The sequence below is a fragment of the Lygodium microphyllum genome, chromosome 6, assembly GCF_053477565.2.
Source record: "Lygodium microphyllum isolate KBCC chromosome 6, Lygodium_microphyllum_v1.1.10, whole genome shotgun sequence".
In the NCBI taxonomy this organism is placed as follows: domain Eukaryota; kingdom Viridiplantae; phylum Streptophyta; class Polypodiopsida; order Schizaeales; family Lygodiaceae; genus Lygodium; species Lygodium microphyllum.
Window position 1 is genome coordinate 40,172,337 of NC_141140.1, and position 20,060 is coordinate 40,192,396.

The 20,060-nt window shown below is 40.7% G+C and overlaps 1 protein-coding gene and 1 long non-coding RNA gene across 6 annotated transcripts in view; one reads left to right on the forward strand and one right to left on the reverse strand.

Moving 5' to 3' along the window:
* Positions 1–7,522: 7,522 nt before the first annotated feature.
* Positions 7,523–12,212, forward strand: LOC148034488 (uncharacterized). Its single transcript, XR_015691085.1, has 3 exons — positions 7,523–7,601; positions 10,321–10,611; positions 10,741–12,212. It is a non-coding gene; the product is annotated as an uncharacterized LOC148034488 (long non-coding RNA).
* Positions 7,987–20,060, reverse strand: part of LOC148034489 (alpha-galactosidase 3-like) — a 78,767-nt gene continuing 66,693 nt past the window's right edge. For 4 of the 5 annotated variants that reach the window (XM_087679430.1, XM_087679431.1, XM_087679429.1 and 1 more), the window contains 8 exons: positions 10,989–11,054; positions 10,776–10,859; positions 10,623–10,687; positions 10,432–10,514; positions 10,079–10,169; positions 9,926–9,984; positions 8,612–8,752; positions 7,987–8,512 (listed from right to left, as the gene is read on the reverse strand). In XM_087679430.1, the coding sequence (XP_087535556.1) occupies positions 8,399–8,512; positions 8,612–8,752; positions 9,926–9,984; positions 10,079–10,169; positions 10,432–10,514; positions 10,623–10,687; positions 10,776–10,859; positions 10,989–11,054 (703 nt within the window). In that variant the 3' untranslated portion in view covers positions 7,987–8,398. Of the gene's footprint in view, positions 8,513–8,611; positions 8,796–9,925; positions 9,985–10,078; positions 10,170–10,431; positions 10,515–10,622; positions 10,688–10,775; positions 10,860–10,988; positions 11,055–20,060 lie in introns of those variants that run through there. The other variant, XM_087679432.1, reaches the window with a different exon arrangement.

Below are 20,060 nucleotides of genomic sequence, written 5' to 3' on the forward strand. Positions count from 1 at the left end.
TGGTAGCAAATCCTTCTAAAGTAGATGGGAATATAGCTAAGAAGGGACCTTCTCTATCCACTCTATAGGGAAATCTTAGGCATATGCTCTTTGATTTGTATGATCTCTCATTTGCATTGGAGCATTGCTAGGGTGGAGCTTAAGAAAAGGAATAGCAAAGCTAGATGGATGCAAATAAGACGAGCTGTGTGTGTGTGTGTGTGTGTGTGTGTGTGTGTGTGTGTGTGTGTGTGTGTGTGTGTGTGTGTGTGTGTGTGTGTGTGTGTGTGTGTGTGTGTGTGTGTGTGTGTGTGTGTGTGTGTGTGTGTGTGTGTGTGTGTGTGTGTGTGTGTGTGTGTGTGTGTGATAGTGAGAAAAAGTGACCTAGAGGTAAGAGTGATATGAAAATTCCCCTTAAGGTGAAACAAGGCTTTACTAGTATGATTTTATTCAAAAATTTATCCAGAAGGAAGACCTAGATTAGTAAGAGTTGACCACTCACTTGAATTGAGTAACAATAACTAGACAAAGTACCTTGCTATAAGCCATGATGAGCTTAAAAATTAACCTTGAGGTGTCATTTTCTTGCTAATCATCCATCCCTAGAATCCTCAACACATCCCTTGGCTACTACTATAGACAGTATTGTTCACCTTGCAAAGTGGTAGTAGGACAGTTTCCTTGTGAAATGGTAGAAAATGGTACCCCAAAGTAAATTGAACTTTGTGACTTTCTATTTTTCATGTTCTAAGACTTTCAAACCTTGGTACTTACATTAGATTCCAAAGATTGCATAGCTTGACAAGGCATTAGAGCATAGGAGATGAACACATTTACATAGACCTAAACCATAGAGCTAAGCCAACCCTTGAGTTGAAGGAAAAGAAATATTAAAGAGCTTCAAGAAGATCCAATATTATTTAGGATTAGCACATGCAATATGAAGACTCAATCAGACTAGACCATGCTAAACTCCTAGTAGAGGAAGACCTTGTTGGGATATTCTCAATATAATTGAGCTTTTGGTCAAAGTGTCCAACCCTTGCATGGGCCCAAAAGTTAGATGGTTTTTTTTAAATCTCCCTAAAGTATCTAACAAATCCATTAAAGGATCCTAAAATTCAGAATGAAAGACTAAACAAAAATTAGCCAAACAAATTCAAGCCAACTAAGGATGGGTAAGAATTGCATAAGAACAATTCAGTTGTAGATGCTAGTGCTAGATTGGCAACAAACCTACTTAGCCACCTAGAGTTACAAACCACCAAAATAGAAAAAGACAAATTATTTTTAGTTATAAAGTAGTTAGAAAAGTATCCCTACAACAAAGTTGAGAAATTCAAGCAAGTGTGCAAAACGAATGTCCTCACAACTACAAACAAGATAGTTGAGACCATTTTCACGTGCCTAAGAAAGAAAGGAAAAACTAAAGTTAATAATTTAAAATGTATCAAGAAAGGTGACTTGTCAACTCTCAAGTTCAAGGATCTCTTCATCAAGAAATTTGTTGAAGTTAGATATGGGACAAAACTTCATAATTTGACTCATGAATGCAATATACAAAGATGATGGGATCATATGTGATTATGTACCTAGTATTAAGGGATGGTTTAAATTAAATCTAGATCTAATAACCTCCAAATAATTCCATCTTTAGGGTTTTCATTAAAACTCCCAATAAGAATCTCTATTAAGCCATTGCCAAATGACTCTAGCCTAGATTGAGTTCTAAAGGAGTTCTTTAGGAAGTAATCTAAGTAGATGGCCTTCATAAGAAGAGGATTAGGGATAGGGCTAATACAACATCCATTGTCACAAGCCAATCAAACCAAATAAATGGAAGAGATATTGATGTCTCATGCTCAAATAACAAATCTAAGAACTTTTGGGACTAGTGGAGAAATTGAAGCTTAGGATTATTAATAACTATAATGTCTAGTGTTTACATTATGGTGGCAACCTATAACATACCTATCCTAATAGAGAAAGCACCATGAAGAAAGTACAAATGCCATAATCTCTCTCTAAAAGCAAAGTAGTTAAGGTAGCTAACTTGCACCTCATATAGCTAGAGAAGCTCCATGGATAGCTCATCGTGACACCAAGATTCCTCCATTAGAGCATATGCATGCCCTTGAGTCCCATCATGCAAGACCACATGAACTTGTAATGAGACACACCAATCCAATATGTGGTCACTAGAAAATGTGAAGTCAATGATAAAATATAAAATTGGTTAAACTATAAGTTCACACCATCTCAAAGGTGTGAATATTACTCTCTTATTTAGCACATAACTAATTTCTAAAATTAGCATACATGCAACTGCTAATTATCATACATGCAACTACTAATTTCAGCATACGTGATAGCTAGCATTTCATTTCTAATTAGCACATAAGAAAGCAAACATATCACCACTAAATTAGCATACAAGAGAGAAAATAGATCACGTATAATCAGCATTAGGCTTTTTATCCATGGGATGATATCACAAACATATAGGCAATTCCTAGTTAGCATACATGATAATGGCCTACACCTATCTACCTACTTTGGGAGCTAAATAAATAGAGCTATGGCTATTGTTGTCTCAAGATAAAGTGTGAAGAAGAGTTTTTTCCCACATCATGGTACATCCACCTACGAAAGGGTTCCCCTAGATTCACTTAGGTTGGAGACATACCAACTATCTTGAGTAATCAAATTGCAAACTTGAGACTTGCTAGTTGCTATTATGTCTCATTTTCTCTTCCTCACCAAATTTTCTCACAATCCACTAAGAAAACATGAGCATGAGCATGTGGTCTCTTGACCTTGCATGTGCCCCTTTTGGTTAAAAGTATGTGAGGATGTGGGGTATCATTAAAGTTGAGAAGAACCATTGTTTCGAGCTATCTATAGGCCCCAAGTGAGCCAAGATTATGCAAATATACACATGATTTTATGGGGTACATACTATAAATGTGAGACATTCTTAAAATCTATATAGCAACTCTCACATATATTTTCTAAAACCTTTTCAGAGTTTGTTAAATCTTCTTTTAGAATATTTTTACTAGGCCCTAGTATACTTTGAAATGCTAATTTTGATTTTTGAAAAGTAGTCAATTAGCAAACATTAGCTACTAAAATCATTTTTGGATGTAACAAATGAGTACAATCTATGTTACACATTAAAGTTCTCTTTGTAAAACCAACTCAAAATATTTTTTAATTATATTCATAAATACTTTGTCAATGATTGCACTTGTCTAGCTAGCTATTTGTATTGAAATAATATGAGGGTGAAAGGGCCAACGAAGTGACATTTAGCAAACCACCATTTGGATATTTTTTGTCCAAGCGAGTTGCATTAATTTTTTGAATAGCTTAGCTTTATACAATAGGTTATAATTAAATAAAATATTTTAGGAAATTTTTATAATTTTATCAAGTAGATCTAGTTATAAATGGGTTTTACAAAAGAGCGACAATGAGAGGCCAATAATAAAATAATAGTCATGGATGAAGAATTTTGAAGCTTTAAAATTCAAAATTATAAAGAATTGGTGGGGCTCTATTGCTTGATTCATATAACACATATGTTAGTATACAAGAATTTGTTTCATTACTTCAATGTGGCTAAAAATGATGCAAGTTTTGCGTAAAATTGACACTAAATTGGTTGGGACATAGTTCACTTTTGGGGGGCCATCACTCTACTAGCCCCTTTACCTTACAAAGAGATGAAAAGATGATTCTCTCTCTCTCTCTCTCTCTCTCTCTCTCTCTCTCTCTCTCTCTCTCTCTCTCTCTCTCTCTCTCTCTCTCTCTCTCTCTCTCTCTCTCTCTCTCTCTCTCTCTCTCTCTCTCTCTCTCTCTCTCTCTCTCTCTCTCTCTCTCTCTCTCTCTACTTGTCCTTAGTCCTTTTGATGGACAATCTTTATGCACAACATCCTCCAAGTTTGTTTCTTACTAATGTAATATAGAACTATCAATCAAGTGTTGTTGCTCCAAATAGGGTAAACGGTCCAAGTAGGGTATATCTATTGAAAATATTCTTTGGTTTTATAATGTGAAATATAGTAGAAAAAATATGGAAAATAGCAAAAAGGAGATGCTTCATGGATACATCCCATAGAGCATGTGATGAAAAATTACTTATTTGAGACTCTTAGGGCCGCTTTATATAGATTGCATTTCTTTCTAAGTTCCCTAAGTACATCTACCACTTTAACCTTATACTTTTCCTTCAACTCCCCTAGCATTAGGCACCCTAAAACTCGCTCGACAAGTTTCTCATTTTTAAACGGCCATATAGATATTGCTCTCAATCCATTCCAAAGCTTCAAGAACTCTTCATTTTTGTCACCTACAACACTAAACACCTTCTTGTCAACTTTGCTATGAAAGTTTTAATGATCCATCCATTTTATTAGCATCCCCCAGATGCATTTGACTTCCTAACATTCCAGACAAAGTGGGAGGGTAATTAACTTTACCTTTTGTAGAGTAAACACAAAGGAGAAATATGTGATTCTCTACTCAAGAATTCCTTTGTGGAAAATATGCTTGTTACACACTTCCACAAGGTCATATTGAGCTCTTAGGAGTGGCCTTCCATGCTTAGAGTGCCATTCCCAAACCTTAAGAAGTGTTGGATAAAAGGTATGTTGAAGTTTCTTCTCTTAGAACAACTCTAGAACCATTTTAGTCTACAACCTAATATAGATTTGGATCCCCTCCCCAACCCCCCCTCCCCCCCCCCCCCCACTATCCCAACTACTTTGCATCATCACACTTGCTTTTCCAAACATGTAAAATAAACTACATAGTGTTAGAATCCTTGACTTTGATTGGAACCAATTGGCACAATAAAGTATAAGACTATGAAGGCTCTGCCATTATCAAGTTATTGCCTATCTAGTGAAAACTAGGCATTTGTCTTCTCTCTCAACCTTTCCACACCCCATCTAACCTCATTGGCTTCAATAATTAGGTCCATGAAATCGAGTGCCATTTAGATGTCTTATCAAAATACTAAAGAAAAACCCAAAAACTTACTCTCTAGACACCCAAGCTCCTTTGTTGCATAAAATCGCTTCAATATGTAAACAATGGTAGCCACAAGCATTCAACATAGTATCTTCCACTCAAGAGAAAGAGAGAGTGGGGGAAACGTAGGCATCTAAAAAGCTCACCTCTTTTGATCAACATTCATAACACTGATCATGGGGAGCATCATAGCTCATAATCACTATTTGAGTCGTGTTTTAAGTGATCATCAAACCAGATTGTCTTTTTGTTTCCATTATATGGGAGTTGTCCTCCTCGAAGAACTGAGACAAGGTCTATTGCCTTAAAGGAAGAGGAAAGCTCTTGAAGGTATTGTGCTAACCTAACCAATCAATTCTTCTTAGTGGAGAGTTTGTTATGGTGGCAAAAATTTTGGGTGTGAAGGGACAACCCTACCTAATCAATGACCAATCAACCTCCTAAGGCAAACAAAGAATCATTAACATAGACCTAAGCAACATCATAGTTAAACAAAGTTTTCACCATACTCATAAAGCTTCTTTCAATGCCTAAAGCTCTCAATGTAATCAATGACTCGCCGTACACCTTGTAAAGTCCATGTTGACCAAGAGGAAATCATTCTCTTTATTCAAAGGATGGACAGTTAATGGCACAAATAGATTTGAGAATTGTATATTGGATCTTTCTTCCAAGAATAAAAGCTTTATGTTGGGGATGAGTAAAAAATGCACATTATTCTTGATTCTCAAAGACAGTCTTGGCCATAAGTTTATAAGATGAATTTAGAATGGTTAAGGGCGTCCATTTGGGTATTTTTCTCTTGCTCAAAGACTTAGGGGTGAGTTTAATCGTCTCCCCATATTGACATTTTGAGGCATTGCTACCTTCTGCTTGCAATGATTTGCAAAGTTGCAATAATCCCCTCACAAACATCCCATATTGCCTTTAAAAAATTTTGTTGGGAGGCATGAAGGTTTGCCAAAGTTCGTGAGGATAGCAAAACAAATTTATTCACCAAAAAAAGGGTCCCTCTTGCACTACTCTTAACATTTGGCTCATCCAAACCTTGGAAAAGAGCTTGATGCTATCCTCATATCTTGTAGGCTTCCTTGAATCAACAATAAGGAAATTTTTGATAGAGGCAAAATGCTCCTTATCTTCATTGAGCTCCATCTTTCATCTTGGATGCGATAAATATTCTCACTAGAAAAATGTATCGAGGCCCACGAATTGGGTCATGTGTTATGGTCCAAGATGAGAGCTTTGATATGAAACCATGAACCTTCACACAACTTCAAGTGGAAACCTAACAAATGGCACAAATAGGCATAAGGGACACAATGTATCAATAAGGAAGGTACAAAAACATAAAGCACACCTCCAAGCCACACCCTTATGATGATGCACCTGTGAGTGTTCACTATGGAGTATGAAGATCTTTAAGATGCCTTTGCCTGAGCACATTAGTATTTGTATGTATGTGGATTTAGCTCCAATGGCAAAATATAACCACAAAACCCCAAATGGGACCCACCCTATACAATAGTTCAATGTCCTCAGAAGGTCTTAACATAGCTTATCATATCAAGCTATTGAATTTCTATCGCCCTTCGATTTGGTAGTCTCAATACATCATTTCCAACCAAGTTAGTCGATGTATACCCATCTAAACTAATTTCTTTTCTTCAATTTCATTCCAATCCGCCCTTGACTCAACTACATTGAAGTGGAGGCTTTGAAGTCATATTCTAATTTAGATTAGCTTTTATGGTTACACATGCCAAGCTATGTAGACACAATCACAAGTGGTCATGCTATCAATGTATAGTCACAATGGAATCTTCACCAATCTCCACCATGCCTTCATAGATGCAATCCATTAGATCTTTCCTTGGGCCATTCTTCCCTTTGCCTTGGTCTTCACCTCAAGACTTCGCAATTTGTCTCATGGTTCGCTTGCAATGATACTTTGCCCACATCACCAAGTACTTTGGTCGTTCCTTGGCCTCATAACCAAATTATTCTTGCTTGCATTTTGAATTATTACAAGATTTGAATCCAAGATTAGGCAAGTGATATAAAGTGGAATTGGATAAGTATCGCAGTGCAATATAAACATATAATTCCGCATGATTTGAATACATTAATTGGTTTTCTTTTAAAGGCATGTGACATTTACAACTTTGTACTACAATCCTTTTGAACATTTAATTGATTGACGACTAAACAAAATTTCGTGAGTGGGGACCTTTTGAATTACTTTCAATATTTAACTACGAGATTAGACGGGCGATATTGGATGAGCAATATTTCGGTATAAAATAAAAGATATTGTTGTGCATGATTTGAATGCATATTTGGCGTTCTATTCAAGCTGGATTTACATGTATGGGGTCCGACGACACTCCTCAACGTTTCATGGATTGACAACTGGAAAGATTCCGAGAATATTCTTTCCTCTTTTTCTTGGGCACCCGTGTCAACTCCTCTCTGGAAACTCCCCCACATGTGCATCGAGCATCTAAAATAATGTAAGCAGAATACAGGAGTGACTCCAGAGTCCACACTCAAAGCTTGCAAACTGTATGATGCCGTCTTCTCAGGTAAGTCTCAATCCTGACTTCTGATATATACTCTCTCTCTCTCTCTCTCTCTCTCTCTCTCTCTCTCTGTGTGCATTAAGGCATCGTAGGTTCTTTGCTTGAGAATTGATGGTGTGCACTGTGGGGTGTGTCTTGTGAGGTTGGAGCAAAATTAACGCAAACATGGCTATGGCAAGGTACCAAAATGCTGTTTGATTCCAACTTCTTTTTTGCAATGTCAAGCTAAATCGTAACTGTTCTGTAACATAGCAGGCACAAAGGCCTCGACGGATATACTCAGAGGTAGGCATAGATGATACTAGCCTTAAGTACTATTCCACTTGTAAATCATATTAGCGTTACAGATTAGAGAGATTGAATAGATACACGCAGAGGTAGGCCTCGATGATACTAACCTCAAGTACTATTCCACTTCTAAATCATGTTAGCGTTACAGATTAGAGAGATTAAATAGATACACTCAGAGATAGGCATAGATGATATTAGCCTTAAGTACTATCCACTTGTAAATCATGTTAGAGTTACAGAATAGAGAGAGTGAATAAACACTGTAAAGCTTAGCAAGCTTTAACAGTAATCATCGAGTTTGTAATGGCTTATTCAGTTGTCATTTGCCAAACTTTCACTTGGACACAATTTACAACCTAGAATTTTTAAGTATAAACACTATATACCGAGTGTGCCATAATGACACATTTATCCTAATAATGTCCAGTTTACGTGTGAGAAAGTAGCACTAAAACAATATTGGCTTAAGAGATGTATCATCATTAGGAGGATACCATCTTCCAAAAGGGCTATTCAACTTCAACCGGTAACTCAACCTCAGCTTCCAACGTGTACATCTTACAATCATGTGAATCAACCAGAACAGTCAGATTTCCTGAGTAAGTAGAGGGCAAATAGGAGTGCTGCATGTAAACCACCACCATCAGCAACCATGAGGAAGACATTAGAATCTCTGAAGCAATTTGTATTATAAATATAACATAATGGAACTGTTTGCATACCTCCCACAAATCCCTAACCACTACCGACACATTAACTTCAAGCCCAAGATCTTCCCAACTTGCAGTGATGTAGTCGCTCCATGAGCATCGATTCCAAAGTATGATAACAACTCGATCATCAGAGAGAGGTCCAGCCCACACCTAGAAAATATCAACTGTCATGATACACCATTGCATGCATCCTCTGCATCAGATCCAAAGACACATTCAAAATGTGTGCAGACAATCCACAATGTTAACATGCCACATCCATTTTCTCAGGCCGTCGAATAGATGAGAACAGCAGTGAAAGTTTGGAGTAAAAGCTTAGAAAAATAAGAACACAGCCAGCCTTGTACTAGAGAATGCTTTAACACAAGGGTACAGTTGCATTTAAGGAGTTCACCAAGAACCCTTACTAAAGAGAGAGAGAAGCCACATCATGTCTCTAGTGGATATCAGGACCCGTAGCATAGGTGCCATGAAGTACCACAGAACTTTCCTTGCCTTACGGAACCCTAGGGAAAATATTTTTGCTTAGAATTTTCCTAGAATCCATATTGAAGGTACTGTTCGTCCCAGTTGTTATTTGCACCTTCACCTGTTCTATAGACCTAGTTTTGGTACATACCACTGCAGGCTACCTTGATGGATTCAATAGAGTCGGCCATGACTTAGAACCTCTGGCGTAGAGTGGACAAGAAAACTACAGAATCAGAAAAAAACAGCCTAGTTTTGATAACATGGAGAGAATGTGCAACACAAAGGAAGTTTATTAGGGAAAACAAGAATACACTCAGGGACACATGGTATGTTATGCCCTGGCAAGCAAGAGAACAAAGACTAAGAGAGACGTATGGTGAAATCTGTAGTGGTGGTTCCTTGCAAGCAAAAACAAAATTTGCATCATAGCTATTTCAGCATCTTTGTGGGGCATCCACGGTTCGAAAGGATTAAACAAGGAACCTGCAGGTGGACCCTAGGATGATGAGGAATTTGAGAGAGGCCCTTCCATGCATTTCTAAGCAAGAACTAGGTATGCAGTGGCTTTACAGACCTGAGTATGACTTTTTTCCCTCCCCATAAATGCAAGCTATCATTTAGAGCACCAATTTCTTAGTTTTTATGTTCATTTTGGACTCATTGTAGTCACACCAAGTGGAGAAGATAGAGAAGAAGATATTGTTTAACCTTTTTTCATAATATCAAAAACGATTTTCTCCAGTAGATAAGCTTGAACCAACCCAGATTTAAGTAATAACCCTCTGGAAACTTTTACAGAACTTAAGACTCTAAAAACAGTAAATAACTTGGTTTTCAGAATTATGGTTTTACCTCAAGGCACTCTCCAGACCCTTGTTTACTAATTTTTGCTCCCTGTACACCAAGAGCATCTGTAAAAAGATTACACTAAGTGGGAACATGTGAGTCTGACAGAAGCCAAAATCCACTTCAGGTACTCTACATTAAGGTAGGCTTTAATCAAACCTTGATTCACTGCAATTACTTCTGTATTTGTAAGTATCTCATATGTTTCTGCTGTCATATTCCTTACATCACATCCAATTAACAGTGGAGCCTGAGAAAAATCAAGATCCAAAATTGTCAGTTTTAAATGCTCTGAAATTTAATGATGCATTTGCATAAAGTTAAGCTGACTGATGCTTCGCGGCTTTTTAGTCAGGTACTTCATGCAAGAGACCAGTAACTTGCTGTTGTACATTTGGCAGACATCAGAATCTAAACATACAGCTGATGTGACACTATCAAGTCGATGCAAATAACAGGAATACTATGTCTACTACATGACAGAAAACAAGTCAAATGCCATTAGGCAATACCTTCATAAGTGACCAGATACTGAAATGGGATCTGTATTCCTGAAATGTCATGCCACCATTGCCAACTTCCAACATGTCTGGATCTGTACAGATTGAAAGAAACAATCTGAATTTGAGTCCATATTACATAAATGTTGCCCGAAAGTCTGATTACTACAAAATGAACAAACAAAAAACAAGGTACTTCACACCATTCCATCCCCCAGGCCCAGCATATTCTGCCCACTGGTTGTTCAAATCAGCTATTGCTACCATGCTGCAAATTGATAAGCATATGCTCACATTAGTTTGTTGTTTTCATCTTTCTAGGTGGCTTTCTGATAGAGCATTATAAGGACATCTACCTGTCCCAAGTATCCCTAATGTCATCAGTTGTACGCCAACTATTTCCTACAGTTTCTGCCCATTCTGCAGGATCATCCTGACCCCTGCATTGAGAAAGCAAGGGTGAAGATTTAGTTCAGACATCCAGGAGTCTGCTCCGTTTACACCAATAATCAGTATGCATCACGTGGGTATGTTTGCACTGGACCAAACACAAAACTGACTTCCCTTACCATTCACACAATGAGTAATAAATTGGTCTGCCTGTTTGATTGAGTGCATCACGCATGGGAGGATAGCTGCAGGAAAGAATCACAAATTCCTCATGAGTTTATATAATGGTTTATAGCTTCACAAGCAATGTTGATAAAACTCAGTACAAATGGGGGCTTGCAGAACATTCACAAGGAACAAAACTGATTGCATCAAACTACTACGTGGCATCTTCTTTTATTTCATGTTTGCCCATTTATCTGCAGCATTACAGAATTCCAAAATAACCTGGTTGAATTTTTTTCTGGTGTTTTGGTAACCACAGGCCAGATTCATGTATATACAGAGCTGTGTGTGGACAAATGTATGAGGAAAAGACAAAAAGTTGTAACAGCCAAGAAAAACAGGTAAGGCTCAGAACCTCGCTAGGAAAGATAGTGACCCATACGTACCTGTGGTAAGCCCCAGCCATTGCAAGGAAGAACAAGAACTGCTGGGGTATTCCATGGTCTTCTGATACAACCTAGAACTTGATACATGGATCTTGTGGATATCATCTACATGGGTCTATGCTTGAGATAGGTAAACAGGAATGGGAAGGGGAACGGGACTCCTCTCAGACAGGAGGAATGCCCAAGGTTGGGGAACGGGAATGGAGGGAATAGCACCTGTCTTAAGTGCCCCAAATATGCCATGCATGCTCCGAATTGCCCAAAATTGCTCCGAATTGCCCAAAATTGCTCCAAATTGCCACAAATTGCCTTGATAGCCCCCCAATGCTACAAATTGCCCAAATTTCCCTAAATGTTCCAAAATTGCCCCGATTGCCCTAAATTGCTCTCAATGCCCAAAAAATGCCGAAAATTCCCAAATACCTGGAATCCCCTCTAATTGCCCCAATAACCCTCAATGCTTCAATTTGCCCCAAATACCCCAAAATTGACTTGATTACCCACAGCTTCAAATTGCCCTAAATTGTCCCAAATGCCCCAATTTCCCTCGAAATTAGACAATATAAATGGGTGATTACCTTGGACTTGAGGAGAGGACTGAAATTTGAGGATAGGGCTGAAATTTGATTGTGGGTGATTACCTTGGACTTGAGGACAAGGCAGAAATTCGATTGTGATTTGCAAGTGTCGATGATGCATCGAATGTGAATCTTACATGGATTCATGATTTGCTTGTGACTTTTTTTGCAAGTAAAATGTGGCTGATTATATTACTCAAAAAAACTGATTACAATGGGGTGCTCATGCTCGACAGACTAGTTGGAGCTGATGCAAAGTCACAACTACATGTATACAAGCCTCTCAAGGCGGTCTGGGGGCAAGAAGCCATGTTTGGGGGGGGTATCACCAAACGGGGCTGCCTACCTACATCACAAAAGAACAGGTCCTGGCCGCCCCAAGTGCGTATGAAATGACAACGGAGCTCTTGACTCGCCCTGCACCTGGTCCCATCGGCCATGGAGGGAGTGGATGATGGAGGTCCAGAGCTCCGCTAAGGTTGCCTGTGCTGAGAGTCTCTCTCCGCCAAAAGCCTTCTGACACCGCGCCTTCCAGATATGCCATCCAGTTAGACTCCCTATGATCTCCCATACCTCCGAGCGGTCTGCCGAGGCCCTCCTGCAATAAGACCTTCCATGTCTACCCACCTGGTATGAGGCCGCGGACAACTAACTTGCCTAAGAGGGCCATACTCTAATACTTTGGGTCTATGATCCCAAGCCCTCCCTCTAACCGATACCGTATGATGGTCGCCCACGCTACCTTGGCCCTGGAATCCCTGGAACCATCTGACCCTTACCAAAGGAAGTCGCACCAGGTGGCGAAGCTGCACTACGCATGATGAGGAGAAGCACCAATACGAGGCAATGTACCAAGCCGTTGCTAGGAGGACCTAGTTAACCACCAAGGCTCAGCCAGCCAGTGAGAGGCAAGCCGTGCTCTAATAGGTCAGTTTCCTCTGAATAGAATCAAGGACAGGAAGAAACTGCTGGGCAGGAGTGATGTCGAGTCCCACCTGGAACCCTAGGTACTGGACAGTCTATCTTCTGCTCACCCATCTAAATCCCAAGTGGACGCCCCACTCCATGCTAGAGCCCGGGTATGTGAGAAAACTAACCGACTTTCGTAAGTTGATTTTCGCTCCCATTGCAGAACAGAACACGTCAAGAGAGAGCCTCACTCTCTCCAGTATCAACTCATCGTCCTCTATGTAGAATGTTGTATCATCTACATACTCTGAATCTAACAACTCAGACTCCTCTCTTACTGGAAGTAGCAGGCCATGTAATCTGCTCACACGTGACCTAAGGAAGTGAGACATCGCCTCTGCAAAGAGTAGAAACAGGTATGGGGCGAGGGGGCAGCCCTGTCGAACCAATCTCTCTAGACGAAAACTCCTCCCCTCACCTTCCGCCTATGAGAACCTTGCCGGTGACCGATCTGTAAAGAGCGGAGATCCCACGAATCCAAACCTAAGGGAATCCCAACCTCTGTTGAGCTAAAATATGCATTACTTGCTGATTAGCCTCTTAAACAACCCCAAAACACACTAAAAATGCTCTTTTAGAGTAAAACTGTTTACCGCAGCACAGAGGAACGAAAAATGAAGCAGAAGTGCGGGAAAAATGAAAGAAGGAGACAACCAAGAAGGCACAGGACAAAGGAAGGAAAAGGCATCGTGGATGAAGGTCAGACTCTGAAAATCTGAATGACGGTATCGCCTCGAGAAAAGAAAAGAGTAAAAGCGCACCATTAAATATGAAGGCGCTCCCGAATCCTTGTAAAAAGAGCGTCGGGCTCACTCCCGTGCCAATTGTATACATTAGTGGAAACGGGATAAGTTAGAATGGTGGGAAATAGGAAAAGAGGGCCTATGCTAATGGCCGGCCATGTAAAAAGTGGGGATGACCGCCCAAAAAGTAGGGCATGTATATAAAGTTCACAAGTGAATGAGAAGTTCATTCTTGGGTGTGGCTAAAGCTTCTTCCTCTTCTCTTGCTTCTTACCTTCTTTCTTGTGCTTGAGTGAGGGATTGAGGGAGTGTGAGGGAGTGAGGGAGTGAGTGTATGAGAGTGAGGGATCGTGGAGAAGAAGCTCCCCATCTTCTCTCTTCATCTTTCCTTCCCTTCTTCTCTTCTCTCGTCTCGCGCGGCTATGGAGAATGGAGCTTAACGGAGAGGGATTGAGGTTGCTTGAGCTTGCCACAAGGATCGTGGAGCTACCGGAGTATGAGAGAGAGGAGGGAACTCGATCGAGCATCAAGGTAAGCTCACTACACCCACAAGGTAGGCATTGCACGTCGGCTATGTGAGAGGTAGCCATGGCCGCTCGGCTTGAAACGCTTGATCAATAAGCGGTCCGTAGGTCTCAAGGTAGAGCTCCGTAGCTCCCCTACATTTTGGTTCCGTTGCCGGGACCGACGGAATCGAGCCTTGAGCGCCACGCGCATCATATCGAGCATGGCAGTAGGGTTTGCAGCCTGAACCGGTGCTCGAGATAGTTAGGAGGATTAGGAGGTTTTAATCCCTGGAGCAAGTATTTTGATTTGCTGCTGACTGTAGAGTAGGACCATCTGCCTTTATTTCTGTTTCTGATTTCTCTTGCAATAGGTTAAGGGTAGGATAGGAAAAAGAAGGGAACAGAAGGGTTCTGCTGCTACTGGAGACAAGGAAGTTGGGGCGCAGATTCAGACATCTGCTGATGGAGTGTATGAGATTAGTCTCGGAGTCTACAACAAACTGAGGGAGGTAATAAGGGGCCCAGCAAACCAGGGTACCCACATTTGACACTCTGTTTTCTAAGACGACTGTGAGCCTAAGAGCCCGGGAGAGAGCGAGAGAGAGAGAGAGCTGCGGGAGATCGTGAAGTGCCGACCGATCGAGCGCCCCATTGCTTCGAGACGTTTCCCTCTGTTGCTCGCATTGATTTGGAAAGGGCGGCACGAGTTGATAGAGTAGGCATTGACCTAAAGGCGCCGTGTGCAACTTGCGGGCCGTCGGCCGCGCCGTCAGACCAGCCCGTCCAATCCCCAGAATCGGACCGTCCGAGTTCGAGAGTCGGACTGTCTGATTTCGATAATCGGACCAATTGAAAATCGGACCAGTTGAATCCGACTCCTATAATCGGACCAGCCCACCAAGTCGGGCCACGTGTCCGAGTCCCAGACTTGAGCCACTCGACCCATTGCAGTGGTCGGACCATCCCCGTCCGACTAAGGGAAGCCGGATCAAAGTAAAACCGGACCCGCCCGTCCGATTCCCAGAATCGGACCAGAACACCAGAGCTTGAATAGAAGGTGGTTCACCTAGGCCACAGTCCTGGGTACCCTGGTCATGTCTCTGACCCCTCCCCCCAGGGAACCCAGTTTGATCTTGGAAGCTGGAGACCAGAAAAGGTGACCGAAGATTCACCCCGAATAGCTAGACACCGAGCGGACATAATTTGGAATTGGACGTGACGTTCGACGACCAGTCAACCAACTAACCGACCCTGAACCAGGATAGGGAGGTATGTAAAGGCACTCTTCACTGCTTGCCAATGATTTACAAAAGGGCTGTCAATGATGATGCTTGATTGGGCAACTCAATACTCTATCTCGTTGATGGAAGTGTAACCCCCTCAAATGGTGACGAATTGGGGAGCCAAAGGTGGACAAAGAATAAAAACATAAATGACAGCAGGTGGCTCTACTGAAAATGATGCTATAATGCTACAATTTGAACAACATTGATTCCAATAATAAGCAAATCATCAATAAAAACATTAAAAATCAGCAAATGTGAAATATATGGCAATGAAGAAGAACGTGCCATAAAAGGATCGCTCGCTGAAGAAGTACGATCGGTAGAAATTTCAAGTCCCGATATGCCACACTCAAGGATGGCGTGTGCAATAAGTTGCCACACCACTATTATGGGCCATACAAGATAGTCAAGAAAGTAGGTGACTTGGCCTCTACTTCCAACTCCCTCTCTCCACTAAGATCCATGATGTCTTTCCCGTGAGCCAGCTGAAACCATTCCTTGGGACCCCAAAAAACTATGTGGAGGAGTTGCCACCCATGAATGAAGAGGGTCTTATTCAATACATTCCTGAAGTAGTCATGGGGTAGAGAGAAAAGCAGCTTCACACCTAATCAATCAAGGCTGAAACTTAACCACAATTGGCCCTGTTTGGATTGGACAGCAAATTGTTTTGTACCAATTCTGATCCTGAAAATTTTTCAGCCCAACCCCACCTACAGGGCTGAAAGTATGCTTCATGAGCTCCCCGTTGACACCTCAATCATCCTGTGTGGAGCTCCCCACCCAAAGTGATGACCATTTTTCTACAGCAGTCCTATTCTGGACAACATGCTATCTGCTTCATCCAGGGCCCTGATTTTCATGAAATGGTTGATCATCTTGTGTGTGGGCCCACATGTATGATGCCCCATACTCCATATGCCTCTCTAGGCCCCATTTCACATGGTACTCAGCCCCCTCCTCTGCTCGTTTCCCTTGTCTTCCTGCATAGAGTAGTACTCTGCGGCCTCTTTCCCCCCCATTCTCCTTTTGTTTTTGGGGACAAGAACCTTCTAAGTCGGGATGCCTTGTAACAAGCAGGACATACAAGAATTACGGGGAAAATCACAGTCACGCCGATGGTATTTAAGGTGTAAGAGGGTTAGGTCAAACATCAAGAAACTCTCTTCACCTTCACAGCTTCCATAGCTTCCTTCGTCTTCTTTCTCTTCCTCTCTTACTATCTTTCTATCTCTTCTTCTAGTATTTCTTTTTTTCGTGAAGGTAATTGAATTATGTAGAAAATATTTACATCAAACTATTAGCTCAGCAAAGAAAAAATACAACTGAAATTCTACCACAACTCTAACACAAAAATGTCACTCAAAAAGGACAGCTTTTTATCTTTCTCTCTTTCTATCTTTTTCTCTTCTTCTAGTATTTCTCTCTCCTCGTCTCTCTCTTTCTCTCTCTTTTGCACTCCTCTCTCTTAGGTCCTATTAGGTTCACTTCATTACAACAGCACATCATTGAATGTTGTAAGGGTATTGCATCAAAGAAGAAGAAGGAGGAATCCCATCTTGCTCTTACACATGAGACCACAAACTATTCTTAGTTTAAGGATTATACTTTTTTCATTCAATATCAATATAATCTTTCTATTCATGATGCTTGTTTTTCTATTACTAATGCGGCTTCTACTTGGTATTTCGATAGTGGTGCGTCTAAGCGCATCACCTCTTGCCGAGCATTATTTTCATCTCTCTAATGTACCTAAGGGGGGTATAGTCATGTGTGCTAACAATGCTTCTTACACAGTTAAAGGCCTTGAACATGTGCAAGTTGTCTTCGTCTTGGGCACTCCTTTAACATTGCATGATGTTCTCCATGTGCCCAGTATTAAGAAGAATCTTATTTCCATTTCAACCATTGAACTTCAAGGTTTCGCATCATTTTTTATCGCCCTCAATGTATGGTATATGATGACAAGTTTCTTCTTCCATTGTCTTGACAAGCACCCTCACTAAAGATCTCTATCGTCTTGATACTTATGATCAACAGCTTGCTGAAAAACCTAGTAACAATGCCTTATTAAGAAAGGAATATGTTCATGATACACATTTATGGCATCAAAGGCTTCGTCACATTAACTATCGAGCATTGATGAAGCTCCAGTCAGACGATATGGTCCGAGATCTTCCAAAAATTCTCTTGCCATCAAATCACATTTGTGAAGGTTGTTTGCTGGGTAAGATGCATCGATTCTCCTTTTCTAAGGATTCTCATGTTCATTCACCATCTATTTTACATCTCCTACACAATGATGTTTGTGATCCTATGTGGACCGAATCCATTGGTGGATTTCTATATTTTGTCACATTCATTGATGACAAATCCTACTTTACCAGGGTATATGGGTGGAAATCTAAGTCTGAAGTGTTCTCTTGCTTCAAGACTTTTATTACCATGGTGGAAAACCAAAGTGGCTTTCACATTCAGACCCTTCGCACCGACAAGTGGGACGAATATCTTTCTAAATAATTTTCAGAGTATCTTGCATCCTGAGGTATTCATCATCAATGCACTGTTCCTTAACCCCCACAACAAAATGAAGTAGTGGAATGGAAGAACAGGCCACTCATGGAGATGGCAAGACGCATATTGAAGAGTAAGAATTTGCCTAATTCTTTCTAGTTTGATGTTATTCTATGTGCCACTTATGTTTTAAAGAAGTGTCCCACAAGAGCTTTATGCACCATCACTCTTTATGACGCATGGATTGCTTCCAAGCCTTCTCTCTCTCATATGAGGATTTTCCAATCATTGGCATATGCTCATGTCCCTACTCAAAAAAGGCATAAGCTAGATGATAAGGTCGTCCACTACATATTTATTGGATATAGTGCTGAAAGTAAAGGGTATCTATCGTCTTTATCAACCCTCAATAAGCAAGGCTATTGTCGGCAAAGATGTTATCTTTGCTGAAAATGCTTCTCACCCCTTGCTACACTAGCAAAAATAGCCTATATTGATGCTTTAGACATCTTTGACAGCCTACTACCGCTTTTTTATAACGGTTCCATGGCTGATCCTTCTTCTCAGCCTTTATTTTCACATCTACAAACACAATACAGCAATCTATTCAGCCTGACTTACAGCCACAACTGCATCATGATACCTTGACCAAACAGCAACCCGCTATTCTTGAGCAATTGAAGCATACAAGGGCTGAAATTCAGCAGCCTAAAAGATTCCCTTTTCAAGATAGCAAGCAGCCTCTTCCTTTGGTTGCCCACACACGAGCCTCCACTCGTAAGGAACAAGGTAATCTTCTTGCATGTGCATTGGTGGCTATAGCATGTAATGAAGAACCTCTAAGTTATAAAGATGCTTTTTCATATGACCATTGGGTGAAAGCAATGAAGGCAAAGATTGATTCCATCCATCAAAATGACACTTGGGAGCTATGTGACTTGCAGCCCACCTTGTTGCCAAGGGTTATGCCCAACAACAAGGAATCGACTTTGAGGAGCCTTTTGCCCCTACCTCTCGCATCACTACCATCACAAGTATTGTTACCCTTGCTGCCCACTTTGATTGGGAGGTGCATCAACTGGACATCAAGACCAAATTTCTCCAAGGATATCTCACTGAAGAGGTATATGTCTCAAACTCCAAGATTGGCAATTAAAGGCTTTAAGCACAAAGTGTGTCCTCTCAAGAAGGCTTTGTATGGATTAAAGCAAGCTCCACAAGCTTGGTACGCCTGCGTACATTCTCATCTATTACATCTTGGATTTTAGAATAGCCCTACCGAGGCTACTCTTCACATTCAACATCAAGGATCCGATTTTATTATTCTTGTGCTTTATGTTAATGGGGCATGCTTGTCACTGGGACCAATGCTCGTCAAATTGCAACATTTAAGGCTGATTTACAGCAAACATTTTCCATGGCAAATCTTGGTCTACTGCACTATCATTTGGGTATCCAACTTGCTACCATTGAGGGGAGCATCATTATGACACAATCCAAGTATATTGGATAACTTTTTCAGCACTTTCAGTTTGAGGATTGCACACCCATGTCGACTCCTTTGGAGCCTCGTTCCAGATTCAATTTTGATGATGGTAGTAAAACCTTTGTTACTACTTTATATTAGCAAGTTATTGGATGTTTGATTTACCTATGTCACACAAGGCAATTGGAAATGCTGGCCCAAGCTACAAGGCCTCTTCATACCGTCATTTGCACACTAAAGAATTGAATGATGAGGTCAAATGTGTGCAAATAGATTTGCTTGATCTTAGAGAGAAATGGAAAAGATATGGCTACAGCATTGTTTGTGATGGATGGTCTGATACACATCATTGACCCATTATCAGTGTAATGGTTTCATGCATGTCCGGTTCAACATTCTTGCGATCAATTAATACTAGTGAGTATAAGTCCGGAGAGTATATCTTGAAATTCTTAAGAGCGCCATTCTTGAAGTGGGGACTCAAAATGTAGTCCAACAATGCAGCCAATTGTATTCGTGCTAGTCACTTGGTTGAGCAAGAGTGGCCAACCATTTATT